Source organism: Populus alba, chromosome 1, assembly GCF_005239225.2.
Source record: "Populus alba chromosome 1, ASM523922v2, whole genome shotgun sequence".
NCBI classification, from domain to species: Eukaryota; Viridiplantae; Streptophyta; class Magnoliopsida; order Malpighiales; family Salicaceae; genus Populus; species Populus alba.
The window spans coordinates 1686547-1702298 of record NC_133284.1 but is presented as its reverse complement, the minus strand read 5'-3'; the positions used below and the strand labels follow the sequence as shown (position 1 = coordinate 1702298).

The following is a 15752-nucleotide window of genomic DNA, read 5'->3' as shown; positions in this document are numbered from 1 at the left end:
AAAAAAAAAATCCTAAATATCTTCATGAAGAGCAAGTGGGCTTGAACGGGCTTCGTGGCTTTGTTCTCTAAGTTTATGAATCTTGTCTCTTAGTCCAATGCCAATGGGCATGGACCTACTATAGAAAATAATACTTCCTTTACACGACAACATACAAGGACTTGGTATTCCCCCTCACATGAAAATGACAAGGTGGGGCTAAATTCATGATAAACATGTTTTATTTCTCATGGTTAATAATCATCAAACATATTAAAAAAAAAAACAAATAAAAAATTTTTTTTTTTTAAAGTGCTTTGAAAAGTACTCCAAAACAAGCCTGCACATGATGCTAAATTTCATACCTTTTGATATCTCCCCCAATAGTAGCATAACTCGGTCATATATATAACAATACTTTCCTTTTTTTTTTTTTTACACATATATAATTATGAAAAAAAATAAAAGCAAAGTATTGTCATAATTATATAATACAAAAATATTTAAGCGTTATTATATCACATGGTATTTTATAAAAGTATTTTTTACTTGGAAATATATTAATTTATTTTGTTAATTTTTTTGCATCAATAAATTTAAAACTATTGAAAAAAACTAAAAATATCAATATAATATTTTTTCCAAGTAAAATAAAATTTTTAAAACACACCAAAAAAATACCAAACACTCAATTAATTTACAACAATATAGTACACACAAGGCTTTATTCTTATTTTTGTATGTTCTTTTTACCTTGCACTCCAAAGCTTTATTTCATCTTTTTAATTAATGAAAAACATCCCCAAAACTATGGGCTATACAATCGATCATACACATTCTCTTACAAGGTCACGTAAATCCCGTAATTAGCTCCTGTATTATTAGGATGGTCTGATATTGATATCAATTTTCATGTTCATATCCATATTTATATATATTAGTGTATTCAATAAAATATTCTAAGAATCAAAAGTCAAAAACTCCGACTCATGCTTGATCTAAGCAGTGTAAAAACAAAATCAATTACATTAGGTCAAAACTCAATATACTTTTAAAAATTATTATGATTTTTTTAAAAAACTAATGCTGTTTTGATTTACTCACCACTGAACTTGTAATATAAATCTTTGCCGGATCATATATAGTGACGAATTTAATAGCATTGATATCAAAATTTCCATGTACACGTCGGAGACCATCAAAAACACATGAGACAATATTAATAACCCTACCATGTCCATTGTCGAAGGCAAGCAGGGAACAACATCTGAATCGTACGAAGACAGCTACAGCTACAAATGCAAAATAATTTGTGTACCTATTTATGCCTCAATTTCTTGTCTTCTCTAATTTTCTGGATAAAAACAGAATCAATCATAAATTCACAATCAACATTAGCTCAAAGATCATTAATTAGAAAACTAATCGTTCATGTGTTAACTAAAATTAATTAATGTTTAAACATCCATTTTCCATGACCTTTCTGGTAATCACATCAAGAGTGGAAGAAGAGACACGAGTGGTGAGAAGCCCTCCATTTTGGTGACAGAAGATCCATTAAAAGGCGTTTTAAGAGAGGCTGTTAGTATCATGCATCATGGTCTTGTAGTCGGGTTGTTGTTGTGGTGAAGAGGGTCTGGTCCAGTTGGTACTTGTCTCTCTGACTCCTCATCTGTGACTAAACTTGATGCTCCCTTCCCCATTCTTGTGATCTTATAACTTTGATGAATATCCTGTGTTTAAGAGCCAAAGAAGAAGAAGTTTAAGAAAAGGGGACCAAAGAGAAAACCCATCAAAGGAACAAGCTTGAAAACCCAAGAAAGACATAAAAGTTTTCTCCTTTAAGGATTGGATTGGTGAAAAAGGTGGCATCTTTTTGCATTACCTGTTCTGAAGCTCTGGCTCTATTTCCTGCTGCTACTGTTGTTTCATGCATTGCAAACATGATGAGATTACATGCCATATTAGTAAACCGTATAATAAAACTAGCTAAACAAACACAAAGGATTCGAACTTGAACAAGAGACAGAAAGAAGGGAATGATTTTGAACTTACAGGAACGAGAGGAATGGACTAGTGCCATCAAAACAAAGGTCAAGATGATCAAAGCAATGGAGATTGATGAAAACCTTGAGAGACCATCTCCAAATGCCATTTTGCCGGCTCTAACTCTTTGGAGAAGAAAGAAAGATTCTTTTTTTTTTTTTTTTGTATCTTCTTAACCAAAGCAAGCTATCAAGACAAAGAAAGGAAAAGGGTTTTGAAGATAGATCAAAACAAAGTATGCAGCAAAGCTTTCTTTTACATGGCCTTTGTGTTAAAGGTCAAAATTCAAAACCAGTATACTATTTTACAGGGTGTAAATATAATGATATTTATGGACTTCTATAACCCTTAAAAGGGTATGAGATTTACTAATGACCAGCGGTTAAAGTAGTAAAGGTCCGGGGGTAAGATTGTCTATACGATTAAGTGACCCAGTTACAAGGATGATTCAGGACGTTTCGTAGGTTTCTACAGTTGGCACATATCAAGACAAACATCCTACCTGGTACGTAAACTGGCGGCGAGAGAGCTGGATGCCACGTGGTGAGATGATGTCTGTGTCGTTTGGAGAGGGCAACTCATGCCATAGTCACCGAACCCGGCTTAAAGGCGGACTAAACTTGCGGGTTATTGAATCAATCCGAGTGATTTTCTTATTTTTTTTTATAAAATAATTTTTCAGGTTTGATTAAATTACTAAAAATATATTTTTTTATTCAGCCTATTTTACTGGCATGAGTTTAGCTTGTTTTTTTTGTTTAACTTGAAATGTAAGATCAAGTTTCAGATCAATTTCTAGTTCTAGATCGGAAGTTTTCTTAGTCGGCCATTCATCAACAGAAGCATGAGTTTAAGAAGCATGCCATTCATCCTATTGGTAAGTGTCGGTATCACTTATGAAATAACTCCCCTGCATTGGTAAGTGTCGGTATCACTTATGAAATAACTCCCCTGCTGGTCTCCAAATATATATGAATCAAATACTTTCACATTCAATATAAGAGATCATCAACGAGGGTTTTGAAAATGAAATCAAAGGCTAGTTAGTTGCTGTTAAAATAAGGTACAAACTTGGTACTGTTTTAATGGAATCCATGATCAAATATAGATGGAATGAGAATTTATGAAAGGAGGGACACTTTTTTTTTGTAAAAGAAGGTCGATCCTATGTTATGTTCTTTGCTTGCTTTAATTTTTGCTAATCCTATGTCATGATCTTCACCAAGGAGGAACGAATCTGCATTTTTGGAGCCCCTAAATCATAGTAAGGGAAAGAGGAGACTCTGAGCGTTGAAACTTCTGCGACAGTAATCTGGCCTGCCGATGAGGGAGAAATGTCACATACAATCTATGATCTCAAGTATCACTTTGCAAAACTAGGAAACAAGGTAAGGGATGGAATCATCAACAGAAATGTCGAAGTCGAACAAATACAAGTCAAGAAATGGGCTGCTAGTTGCAGCAAAATCTTCCATGTCAGCAGACTCAAGTTTATCGACAGACTTGTCTTGCTCGGTGGGAGGTGTATCTTTGGCAAGACGATGCGATTGTCCTCCAGTCATCTCATTTTCATTCCTATGTGGTGATGGTATAAGGAACCTGTCATTCTCTCGATGAATGTCCGTTCTCACCTGAGAATGCTGGCCATCATGATTAGTCCCACAATCAAGAGATGGATCATCGAAAGTACTATGGATAGTTTTGTGATGCAACTCTGGATTTTGTTGGGAAGAACAAGAGACAGGCCCTGCATCAGCATAAATTCTGTGTGCGGAATTGACATTGGCAAAGGGAATGGCAGAAATGTAACTAAAGTCAGATGGGGATAGGTTGGACTAACCAGAAAGATCTCTCTTCAGAGGCCTCGAAGCTATAGTTGTAAAGCTGGCCTGCTTGGTTTCATGCATCTGATGATATTCAACTGGCTGTAAATCAGTGTGATCTGTATCAGACAACGTGTTTCTCTGCACAGCTCCATAATTATCATTCAGAGGCAGTACAAGCTGTTCATCAGCCTTTCCCCTAGCTCGGTATCTTGGACATGATTTTGATTCTTCAATGGCTCAACATCCATCAGTTGATTTCTCCTATTATCTTTTGATGAAACAGAACCCACACCATCATCAGCATCATAATCACTATCACAACTAATAGCAGGATTCTTTATTTGACCATGGCCACCTTGAGGTCTTTCAATTATGACAGATGTGTCAGTATCAATGCTAGGTTTCCCAATGAGGGATTCCTGTAGACTCAACAATCCCAGCCAAATTGCACACTCCTTCGCTGTCATCTTATCCTGTAAGCACTTTGACTGATGGACATGCCACCTGATTTTCCTTTATTACAGCAGTCAACACCCCGACTTTCCACATCTTCTTCAAATCGTGAGGTTTCTTGAAAGGAGGACTCTGAGCTTGGGGTAGTCCTAGTTTTAGCCACCAATCTTCATTTCCAGTTGGCCACCAAGGTGGTGGAACCTTTTTCTCCAATGGATGCTTCCTTTGAGGGGGATTGCAATGCTGAATCAAAGAAGACAAGAGATCCTAAAGTTGCATCTTGCAGGTCTTCAAGAACACTTTGGGAGCTCCTATTTCTACTCTCATTTAAATCGCCCATAGCAGAACACTCAGCTTCATACTTTGCTATGGCTGCTGGCCCATTCTTATCGAATTTCACCTTTTCTTTCCACCAAGCTCTTATGTTATCAGATGCACCACTTACTGGCTTGCCCTTCTCTGGAATGATTCCATACACAAATCCACGTGCTTTGCACACTTCCATTAACTTCAACATATACTTGAGAATTCCATCCTGGGCTCTCGACATTTTCTTCCTCCTAGCGAGATCATAGGTCCGCTTCAGCTTTTGCTTCTCTGCTAGTTGCACAGCAAGCTTCTGTCTTTCCTTAATCCTTTTGAGTTTGACATGATCCTTCCACATCCTTCTATCCAAATCTTCTGCTCCAATTTCTTCATTACTAACATCTTTCTCAGCAATATTCTCGCACCTTATGTCATCAACTTCAATGTCTAAGCTGTCAGTCAAAGAATCATGGAGCATCAGAAGGTGCTCCTATGTCCAGCTGATTATACTACAATAGCTCAACCACGTGGCTACCATCAGACTTCATAAGAAACTTGACAAATAACATTTGATCATCACAAAGTAGCTGTTTTGCTCTCAAAACAGGGAAACAAAATTACTCATCTAAACCGTGCTAAATGGTTATTTTAGGCTCACAGATAGATCAAATTGGATATTTTAATCTAAAAAAACCAAAAAGCTAATACTCCGAACATGAATTCTTTTCTTTACCAATGTTTTCCCAGCAACCAAACAAACAAAATCACAAAAACACCGAAAAATTCTGCCAAAAAGAAACTATCCCTCTACTCTCCTCATAATCTCAAGTTTAGTAAACAATAGATAGAATTTCCACCAAATGAAAACCAAAATTCTATGTTGCATTCCAAAATCTACCCACTTCTCAAAATCATTCAAAAACCAGCTAAAATTCTCCGAACAAAATATTCCCTCAAGTCTAATTCAAGAATAAACAGGTAGCAAGTAATACAACGCAAGAACATCCAAACACTAAACTTTCTGTAGAACACAAGAAAAAGATCAAAACTTTGAAAAAAAACTTACCAAATATCAGCTACCCATCAGACTTGATCAAAAACTAAGCTTTGAACCTCAAATCAGCCAAACTAGTAAATGGGCGTTTATAAATGTGTCTCTTTTATTCTTTTGGAACCATTTGATTGTCTTGAACTCGCCAACAGAAACAAAGGGTCGCTGGAAGTGACAGAGAGGTGAAATATACAAGAGGGCATTTTTACCCTCTTCATAGCACGGGTAAAATAACCCTCTTCTTAGAGGTTCTTGATATTTCTGAAAATATGTTTCTTGATTTATGGACTTCTGTAACCTCACTAAGCTATGAAATATACCAATTAACTTTAGGTAGAAGTCGTAAATAACGAGGGGTAGAATAGTGATTGCGTTCCGTGTATTTCGAATTGAGGACACCGAACCGAAAACACTATTTACGCACGCGTATGATCATAGACGATGGAGGATAGCCCAAACCATTGAGAAATTGGGCTTTAACTTATGTTTTTGGGTTTAATTTATATGGACTTTCAGTTGAGTTTTATTAATTTAGCTTTATTTGTTGGGCTTGATTTAATTAATGTTGGATATTTTATTTAATGGGCCATAAGCCCAATTGCTTATTCAAGTTAGGGTTTTAGTATAAATACCCTACTTTTCTAAATGTTAAAGGGACTTTTGATGATTAATGAAAAATTGCAGAATTTGCATATCTCCAACCCCTCTCCTCCTCTTCTTCTTAGCTTCTTTCTTTTTCTAAAGCTTCTTTCTTTTCTTGCTTTAATTCTTTTTACGTGTTGTCCCGCGTCAAATTTGGTATCAGAGCACGGCTTTTAATTGTTCTTACAATTAATCGATCTATGTGTTATGTTTAACCCTAGATTAACCTGAAAAAAAAAAAAAAAAAAAAAAAACATCCACTGTTTTGATTACAAGAAAAAAAAAAAAGAGTTCCCTGCTCAAGAACCGTCTGTTCACTGTTCAAAAGTTACTGTTCATCGGTTGGTACTGTTCATCTCCTCCACCTTCGCCAGAGGGCAGATCGGGCGTCTCCAGCAACAACCAACCCACGACAGCTCTCTATAGAACCCACGGCGAGAGATTTTCCGACAGCAGGCCACTCTCCACGCCACTTGCCGTCACGCCAAATCATTGCAGCGGCGCCTCCACAATAGACTCCGATTTCAGCAACGAAATCAACAACACAGACCACCAGACGCAGCCACCCATCCATCACAGCCAGCGTCGACTGGTGGTTCACCACAACAAAGACCACGCAGTAGATCTCCATCTGCCACCGTCCGCAGCACCTCAGCCTCCATCAGCAGAGGCAGATCGGTGGGTTACAATAATCGTAGCCCACGTCACTGCACCAGCCAACCCAGACAACAACAGCCGCAACCACCGGTATACCTGCACATCAATCCCACAGAGTGATCGGCCATTCAACATCAGCGCCGGTCACAGCCAACGATCAAAAGGACACGCCGATTCACTGCCTTAACAACCCGGAGCAGCCGCAACCACCACAGACACCACCGCCTCTTCCCTTGCACCGCCAGACCCATCAGAACCAGCGGGCTTCCTGCGCCGCCGCCGATAGCAACGACAACAGGTCATAGAGGCCAGCGACAACAGGTCGCGGAAGCCAAGGAAGAAAGAAACAGACGCTGAACTTTAATTAACCTAGACACGCCAGCTGCCATGTCATCAGGCCTGCCACGTCAGCGTTGACTGACACGTCAGCGTTGACTGACACGTCAGCTACCTCGTCAGCACATCCCCACATCAGCATGGGCAGCCACATCACTGTCCACCACATAAGCAGGCCCCTCCACATCACCCCAATTGCCATGTCATCTGAGGTCCATCCGCGATCGAATTCAACAATTTGAATCTTGGTCGGTAAATTACTCTATTTTTGGTTTGTTGATTTTATCTTTTTGGTATTGCACTTAGTATTCAAAGTTATCATTAATATTACTTTTGTGCTAAAAAAAAAAAAAATCTCACCTAGCATTTTAATTGTTAATTTTTGTTCATCAACCTCTTTCATCAGTAATAGCTAATATCTTATTCTATTTAATAATTATGAGTTCTTACTTGTGACATCGTGTTTGATTAATCATTTACACTTAAGAATCTAGTATTACATGCTTATAATTTTATTAGTGTAATTTGTTCTTGATTAATCTCCACATTTAAAAAAAAAAAAAAATTAGCTTTATTTTTTGTATTGTGATTTTACATGCAAGAACCATTTGTGATCTCAATTCCTTTTATAAGTTAGTATTGCATGCATTTATGTCACGATCAACTAGTGTCTAAGCTTAAGTTTACACCTACTGTAGACTCAACCTTTAGTGATACTCTTATGATCATTTCAAGGGAACTGCAAACTTAGGTGATCAACATGTTTAGAAGAATTGAGCCCTGAGAGAGTTTTCGAATAAGGCACTCAAAGACCGATAAATATCACAAGAATAATCATTATGGACAAGATCACTCTGAGCGACACCAATATGACCATCATTTAGGTTACTCTAAACACGATGACTTTGATGAGCGAGTCTTGAGTCCTAACAAAATAGAAGCCCCCACTTTTGACGGTCGTCATGACCCTTGGATATTTGATATGTGGATTCGTGATATGGATCAATTCTTTGAGTGGCATAATTTGTCTGATAATAAGAGAGTTAGATTTGCTAAGATGAAACTCATTGATAAAGCCAAAATTTATTGGAGAGATGTTGAGGATTGTTTAGAGATGAGAGGTAAACCTCCTATAACTGATTGGATCAAAATGAAACAAAAACTTCAGGAAAAGTACCTACCCCAGTCTTATAGGAATAAACTCTTAGACCAATGGAACAATCTAAGACAAGGGAATAAGTCTATCAATGAGTATATAACGCAATTTAATGATTACATGATTAGATGTGCCATAAGAGAGAATGAAGCCATGACTTTGCGTAGATTTTGTAGAGGCTTAAATGATGATCTTAGAAGAGAAGTTGTATTTCAAGGTGTATCTACCCTTGACCAAGCTTATACCTTAACTAAAGACTACAAGTTGGTCACAAAGGATCAACGGAAAAATCGTCAGGACTCTTATAGTATCCCTATTAGGTCCCAATTCAGAAGTAGTGATTCTTTGTTAGTTGCTCCACCCCACAGACCTAATCCTAGTAACTCACAACCTTACAAGAAAGATGAAGGCAAACGAGTTGTTAATGAGGTGTCTAAAGTGAGTTTAATGGTTAAGTGTACTAATTGTCTAGGTTTTGGTCATATCTCTTTAAATTGTACCTCTAAACCTTTAGTCATCCAAAAATTTAGGGATATAGGTAAAGAGGAATATTGTAGTGTTGAAGTGTATGAGCCTAATCTTGAGGATTTTAGTGACCTAGATGACGAGGATGTGCAAGAAGAGGGACCCAACACAATAAGTCCCAATGAGCTTGAGAATGAGGTTAAGAAAGAGTCTGATATGTCTGCTTTAATGGTAGAGGAAGTTTTAGGAAACTCTTCAGTGGAATCACCTATAGAGATAAGTATGGTCTTAGAAGAGTCTCATGATATTAGTTCTCCTGAATTATCTGATTCCTCACCCCATATGCTTGGTGTCCAACACATCATAAGTTTAGAGCAACATGTTGAGCTTTTTGACCCCTTACCACATGCACGTGATGAGGAAGATGAAGATAATCCTAGTTTACTTGATTGTGTCCATACCATGTCTACACAGGTTTCAAATAATGTTTGTCTCATTCCACACCCTCAATCATTTAGTGTTCATAGTTACAAACCTGAGAAGCCTATAGAACACCTTCACATATCTCCTCATGATAGGATGTCTAAGTCAGTTGAGTCATTACCATGTAGGGTTCATAATTTGCATATTGAGATCATGAAACAAATTCAAGCAAGTAATGAACAATACAAATTTCGAGCTGATTTACTTAAATATCATAATGCACTTAATGTTGGAGATTATTTCATGATACAGATTAGACCTGAACGGTGTCCTTTGGAAACCGATCATAAATTGCAAGTAAGTAGTGCTAGACCATTCAAAGTGTTGCAAATGATTACATCAAATAATTATGTCATTAAATTGCCATTAAACTTTGATATTAACTCTACTTTGAACATGAAAGACCTCAGTATTTATAAAATACAGCCTACCCTTGATGCTCCTTTTGATACTCCTACCTCATTATCCATATCTTTGGCACAAAAGGAACATATTAATGCTACTTTGAATGCACAAGTTGTTTTTACCAGGGATGGTGAACTTCAGCAAATCCCAGTATATGGACTCGACGACCAGATTCATAATATACTTGGATTATCAGAGAGACATCACAACAGTTTGATCCTTATCTTTGAGAGCATTATCGGAGCTGCCTTAACCTATACTCGACGGGGTCGAGTTCTTCCAACCCCGGGAGAATTGATGGGGACACCGAACCGAAAACACTATTTACGCACGCGTATGATCATAGACGATGGAGGATAGCCCAAACCATTGAGAAATTGGGCTTTAACTTATGTTTTTGGGTTTAATTTATATGGACTTTCAGTTGAGTTTTATTAATTTAGCTTTATTTGTTGGGCTTGATTTAATTAATGTTGGATATTTTATTTAATGGGCCATAAGCCCAATTGCTTATTCAAGTTAGGGTTTTAGTATAAATACCCTACTTTTCTAAATGTTAAAGGGACTTTTGATGATTAATGAAAAATTGCAGAATTTGCATATCTCCAACCCCTCTCCTCCTCTTCTTCTTAGCTTCTTTCTTTTTCTAAAGCTTCTTTCTTTTCTTGCTTTAATTCTTTTTACGTGTTGTCCCGCGTCATCAAAACTTTGAAAAAAAACTTACCAAATATCAGCTACCCATCAGACTTGATCAAAAACTAAGCTTTGAACCTCAAATCAGCCAAACTAGTAAATGGGCGTTTATAAATGTGTCTCTTTTATTCTTTTGGAACCATTTGATTGTCTTGAACTCGCCAACAGAAACAAAGGGTCGCTGGAAGTGACAGAGAGGTGAAATATACAAGAGGGCATTTTTACCCTCTTCATAGCACGGGTAAAATAACCCTCTTCTTAGAGGTTCTTGATATTTCTGAAAATATGTTTCTTGATTTATGGACTTCTGTAACCTCACTAAGCTATGAAATATACCAATTAACTTTAGGTAGAAGTCGTAAATAACGAGGGGTAGAATAGTGATTGCGTTCCGTGTATTTCGAATTGAGTTTCAACCTTTGTTAAAATTATTTTTTTTTTAATATTTTAAGATGATACGTTAATATCAAAATATAATTTAAAAATAATCTCTATCACAGTCAAACAACCTCAATAATTAAAACTGTTCCTCAATAATTAAACCTGTTCCGTGGATCCATCCAGTGACCTAGCAATTCGAAGCTTGACTTAGGCTTTCATTTTGAACTATTTTGGGTGTTAATCCGGAGACAAGTATCAAATTGTGGATGCCTTACGCGTTGTTTAGAGCATTTGACACTTAAAAACTGTTTTTCCCTCCAAGAAAATCCTTGCTTGTTGCAAGATAAATTCAACTAATTTTGATAAAAACCAAACTCTAAATCTAGAGATGTATGACTTCCACACTCCACAAATTGAAAAAATAAAATAAAAATCAACCTTAAACCTCTTAAGTATACAAGTACCACCTCCTGTGGTTAGTCACTTGAATTGTTCGTTGGATTGCAAATGGACTTGAACATCACAGCATCAATCTCGGTTTTAAAAAATAATCGTAAATGCATTAGTTCATAGCTTATTGAAAAGGTTCATCCATGCAATTACAACCCTGGACTCATGTCCAGCTACCTATGTTCAGCTTAACAAGTGTGCCTGAACTAAGATACTCTGAGAGTAAGAACCAGACTCTGGTGTCCATTGCAGAGGCAGAGGGACACATAAGTAAATGGGGACTCACTGAAGGACAATATGATGTGTCCACTGATCATCCAGGTCAAAACTGGAATAAACCAGACGACTAGGTACCACCTATAAATATGTTTAAAATTACCTTAAAATCATTCAAGGCTTTCTTCTACACAATCATCAATCTAATCATCATTATTGCCTTTTTTCTTCAAGAGTTCCAATTATTTGTATTCCTTAGCTTTTCCATTCCAAGTAATCATTGTTATTATCAATAGATGAGAGCCTCTATCTAACACAGCACAGCTTATCAATAGGATAAATAGATATGTTCCAATAGAATAATTCATCCAAAGGAGTAAATACGATAAAGAGATATAAATCAAAGAATATACAGGCATGGAAAAGGGAAGGTGCCATTAGCAGATATGGAAAAGGGAAGGTGCAATTCGCAGATATGCTAAGAAGTATCCTGCTGAAAGGTGATAAGAATTTTGTTAATTGCCCCATCTAACACAAAGAATCATTTACATGAATTCCTACATAATTATCCTCATTGAGAAAGACTGTGCCTGACCATTAAAAAAAAGAAAAAGGAAAAGAGAAAAGAAAAACTGCCTCCCCTCATTTTTCTTGTTAAATCATTGAGTTGTGAAAATAATTAGGTGTATAACTTACTGCCTTGAAATGCACAAACAATAACAACTGTAAAGGCAGCACCTCTAATTGATAGAGGAAGTCCTTTAACCAAGTCAGAAATGGTTGCGCTGCAGTTTTGAGCTTTTCACCTGTCCCTGGATCATAATAAGATCGAGAAGACTTAGTTATATGCAAGACAAATAAATTTGGCCAGTAGATTAGAAAGAGATGTCACTTACAATCTGAAAGTATCAGCTGTGTCAGCTTTCTGAAACTATGCACCAAAGCATTGGATCAATTCATCCTCAGGATCAACAAATAAGTCATCCAATGAAAACGAACTCATTTCAAGGAATGGGCTGTTAATTGCAAAATCTGGCAAGTCAAATTCAAATTGCCTATCAACAGCTCCATCTTGCTCAGTGGGAAATGTATCTTTGATAAGATGATGTGGTTCTCCTCCAGTCAAGTCATTTCCATTTCCTTGCGGTGCTGGTATATGGAATCTGTCATCCTCTTGCCTGATGCTCATTGTCATCTGAGAAGGCTGCCTATCATGATTTGTCCCATAATCAAGTGATGGATTATAGAAATTACTATAAGTAGTCTCATGGTGCAGCACTGAATTCTGGCCCAATGGATAAAAGGCAGGCCCTTTGTCTGCATAAATTTTCTCCGTAGAATTGACATTGGCAGAAGGAACACCAGCATAGTAGTTAAAGTCAGATTGGGGTAGGTTGGATTCACCCACAAAACCATTCTCCAGAGGCCTTAAAGTTGAAGAGGTAAAATTTTCATGTCGAGTGTCATGCATCTGATATTCAACTGGCTGTAAATCAGTGTGATTTATATCAGGCAAAGTACTCGTCCTCTCAACACCCAAATGATCATCATTCAGCTGTGGTTGAGGATGTTGATCAGCATGACTTGACCTCACACGGGGCCTTTTTCTCCTTGGTTGCTTTTTCCCTAGCTCCTTATCTTGGACAGGATTGGTAGCATCATCTCGACTGTTTAATGGCTCCACATCCATTGATTGATTTCTCCTATTATCTTTAGATGAAACTGAACCCACACCATCATCAGCACCATCAACATCATAATCACTATCACTACTAATGGCACGTTTCTTCTTTTGGCCATGTCCACCTTGAGGAGTTTCAGTTACACCAGATGTTCCATTGTCACTGCTTGGTTGCCGAATGAGAGATTCCTCTTGACTCAACACCCCTAACCAAATTGCACTCTCCTTTGCGGTCATCTTATCCTGTAAGCATTTTGATTGACGCACATGCCTTCTAATTTTTGGAATATCAGGTGACATGTGCTTTATTACAGCTGTTAATACCCCAACTTTCCACATCTTCTTCAAATCATGTGGTTTCTTATAAGGAGGGCTCTGGCCTTGGGATAGTCCTAATTTTACCCACCAATCTTCATTTCCCATTGGCCACCAAGGTGGTGGAACTCCCTTCTCCAATGGGTACTTCCTTTGGGGGGGATCACAGTGTTGCATCAAAGAAGACAAAAGAGACCCTAAAGTTGCATCTTGAAGATCTTGAAGAGCACTTTGAGAGTTCCCATTTTTACTGTTCTCTGCCTCACCCATGGCCAAACACTCTGCTTCATACTTTGCTATGGCTGCTGGCCCGTTCTTATCGAACCTCACCTTTTCTTTCCACCAAGCTCTTATATTATCAGATGAACCACTTACTGGCTTACCCTTCTCAGGAATAATCCCATACACAAATCCACGTGCTTTGCAAACTTCCATCAGCTTCAACATATACTTAAGAATCCCATCTTGGGCTCTCGACATTTTCTTCCTCCGAGCCTGATCTGAAGTCTGCTTGGGCTTTTGCTTCTCTGCAGCTTGTTGTGCTGCAAGCTTCTGTTTTTCTTTAAGCCTTTTGAGTTTGATACGATCCTTCCACATTCGCCTCTCCAAATCTTCTGCTTCAATTTCTTCATCAGTGACATCTTTCTCCGCAATAGTGTCACACCTTATATCATCAGCTTCTAGGTCCGAGCTGTCAGAAACATCAGTCATCGAACATTAAACAGTGCTCAATCTTCTATCAAGAGAATCATTAAGAGATACACCAACTAAACTTTTGAAAATCACAAAGTAGCATGTTACTGTCTCAAAACAAAGATAAGGAATATATCACCCAATCTAAGAAAACTAGTTATATTACGATCAGGGAAAGGTAAGCTTCAGATTTGAAATCTAACACTCAACGGCTGAACTCTTTTCCATACACAATTTCGTTTCTCAGGAACCAAACAAAAGATAAGAACTTATAAAATTTAAAAACACAATAATTCTGCCGAAATAACAACCTTCCCTTTACACTAACACTATTCTATTTTAAAACCATTAAAAAACCTCAAACCAACTCAAATCTCATGCATTTACAATCAAACCAAAGAGACCCCACAAAACTAATTCAGCAAAAAAATAAACCATCTTTCAATGAGACATCAATTAACACAACACATAAAAATCCAAAAAAATCAAACTTTTTGAACCACATAACAAAAATATCATAACTTTTTTTAAAAAAAATCTTACCAAATATCAGCTCCAATCTCTTCCAATTCACCCATCAAATTTGATAAAAAAACAAGACTTTGAACCTCAAATCAACCAAACAAGCAATTTGGTCTCAAGTTCTGAAACCCTTCTCTCTATTTTTGTTGGGTTAGAGAAGAAGACACCGAGTCCTATATGAGAGATAGAGATGAACCCAGAGGAAGAAAAGGCGCAAAGAAATAAACCCAATAAGGGTTTTTTTGCCGGAAAAATAATAAAGTAAAGCAGTTTTTACTAAATTCAATGCACAATCACGATAATTTACAATAAAATATATTACAGAGAGAGATTTTGGTTGGGTCTCTATCGAGATTTTGAGATAGAGAGAGAGAGATGATGATGATGTTGCTGATGACGTTTTTGAGTGGCGGCCTCATAAGGAGGCCAAGTTGAATAAAAACACCTCATATTTTCTCATTTTCTGGGTTATAATCACCTGCATCCATATCTTTATTAGGAAAAAGTTATTTAATGGTCAGTGGTGTTTTTTTTTTTTTTAAATGAAAAGTAAAATTAAGTGGAGTTGTTGAAATTCAACATAGAGAAGATCTTGTGAAGGGGTCATGGATTTTCTTATCACTTAAAATTCAACATACAACTTTCCATCAAAGATTGATTGCTAGAATTTCACAAGAAAAATGATTTGTAATCTGGTGACTAGGAAAAATATTAATAAATGCCTTATTTGCAAGTTATTGCTTTTTTTTTTTTTTCTTGGAAGATAAGGAGAGGTTTTCTTTGGGTGAGATATATAATAAAGAAATATATAAAATAATTATTTAAAGAAATCATACCATACTAAATTTAACTTGACCTTATCAATTTTAAAGAATCAGATTCTCATACGGCTTCTTTGGAATGTCATATTTGATTCTCAAAGTACATGGACACTCGTTAGCTTAGTAGTATGGAAATTAAACTTTGTTCAACTTAGTACAATTAATTTGGAAAAAT

At 36.9% G+C, this 15752-nt stretch overlaps 1 protein-coding gene, 1 long non-coding RNA gene and 1 pseudogene across 2 annotated transcripts; all 3 read right to left on the bottom strand.

Annotated features, from left to right (window-relative positions):
- Positions 1–1105: 1105 nt before the first annotated feature.
- On the bottom strand, positions 1106–2850 carry LOC140955830 (uncharacterized). Its single transcript, XR_012170433.1, has 3 exons — positions 2035–2850; positions 1865–1899; positions 1106–1712 (listed from the first exon to the last, which is right to left on the bottom strand). It is a non-coding gene; the product is annotated as an uncharacterized lncRNA (long non-coding RNA).
- A 182-nt stretch (positions 2851–3032) lies between these two features.
- LOC118061493 (ETHYLENE INSENSITIVE 3-like 3 protein) lies at positions 3033–6049 on the bottom strand (annotated as a pseudogene).
- A 5910-nt stretch (positions 6050–11959) lies between these two features.
- Positions 11960–15145, bottom strand: LOC118061483 (ETHYLENE INSENSITIVE 3-like 3 protein). The gene is made up of 3 exons (XM_035074925.2): positions 14778–15145; positions 12442–14232; positions 11960–12357 (listed from the first exon to the last, which is right to left on the bottom strand). Exons 1-2 carry the CDS (start codon positions 14810–14812, stop codon positions 12477–12479), a joined length of 1791 nt encoding a protein of 596 aa, XP_034930816.1. The 5' UTR covers positions 14813–15145; the 3' UTR covers positions 11960–12357; positions 12442–12476.
- Positions 15146–15752: the final 607 nt, after the last annotated feature.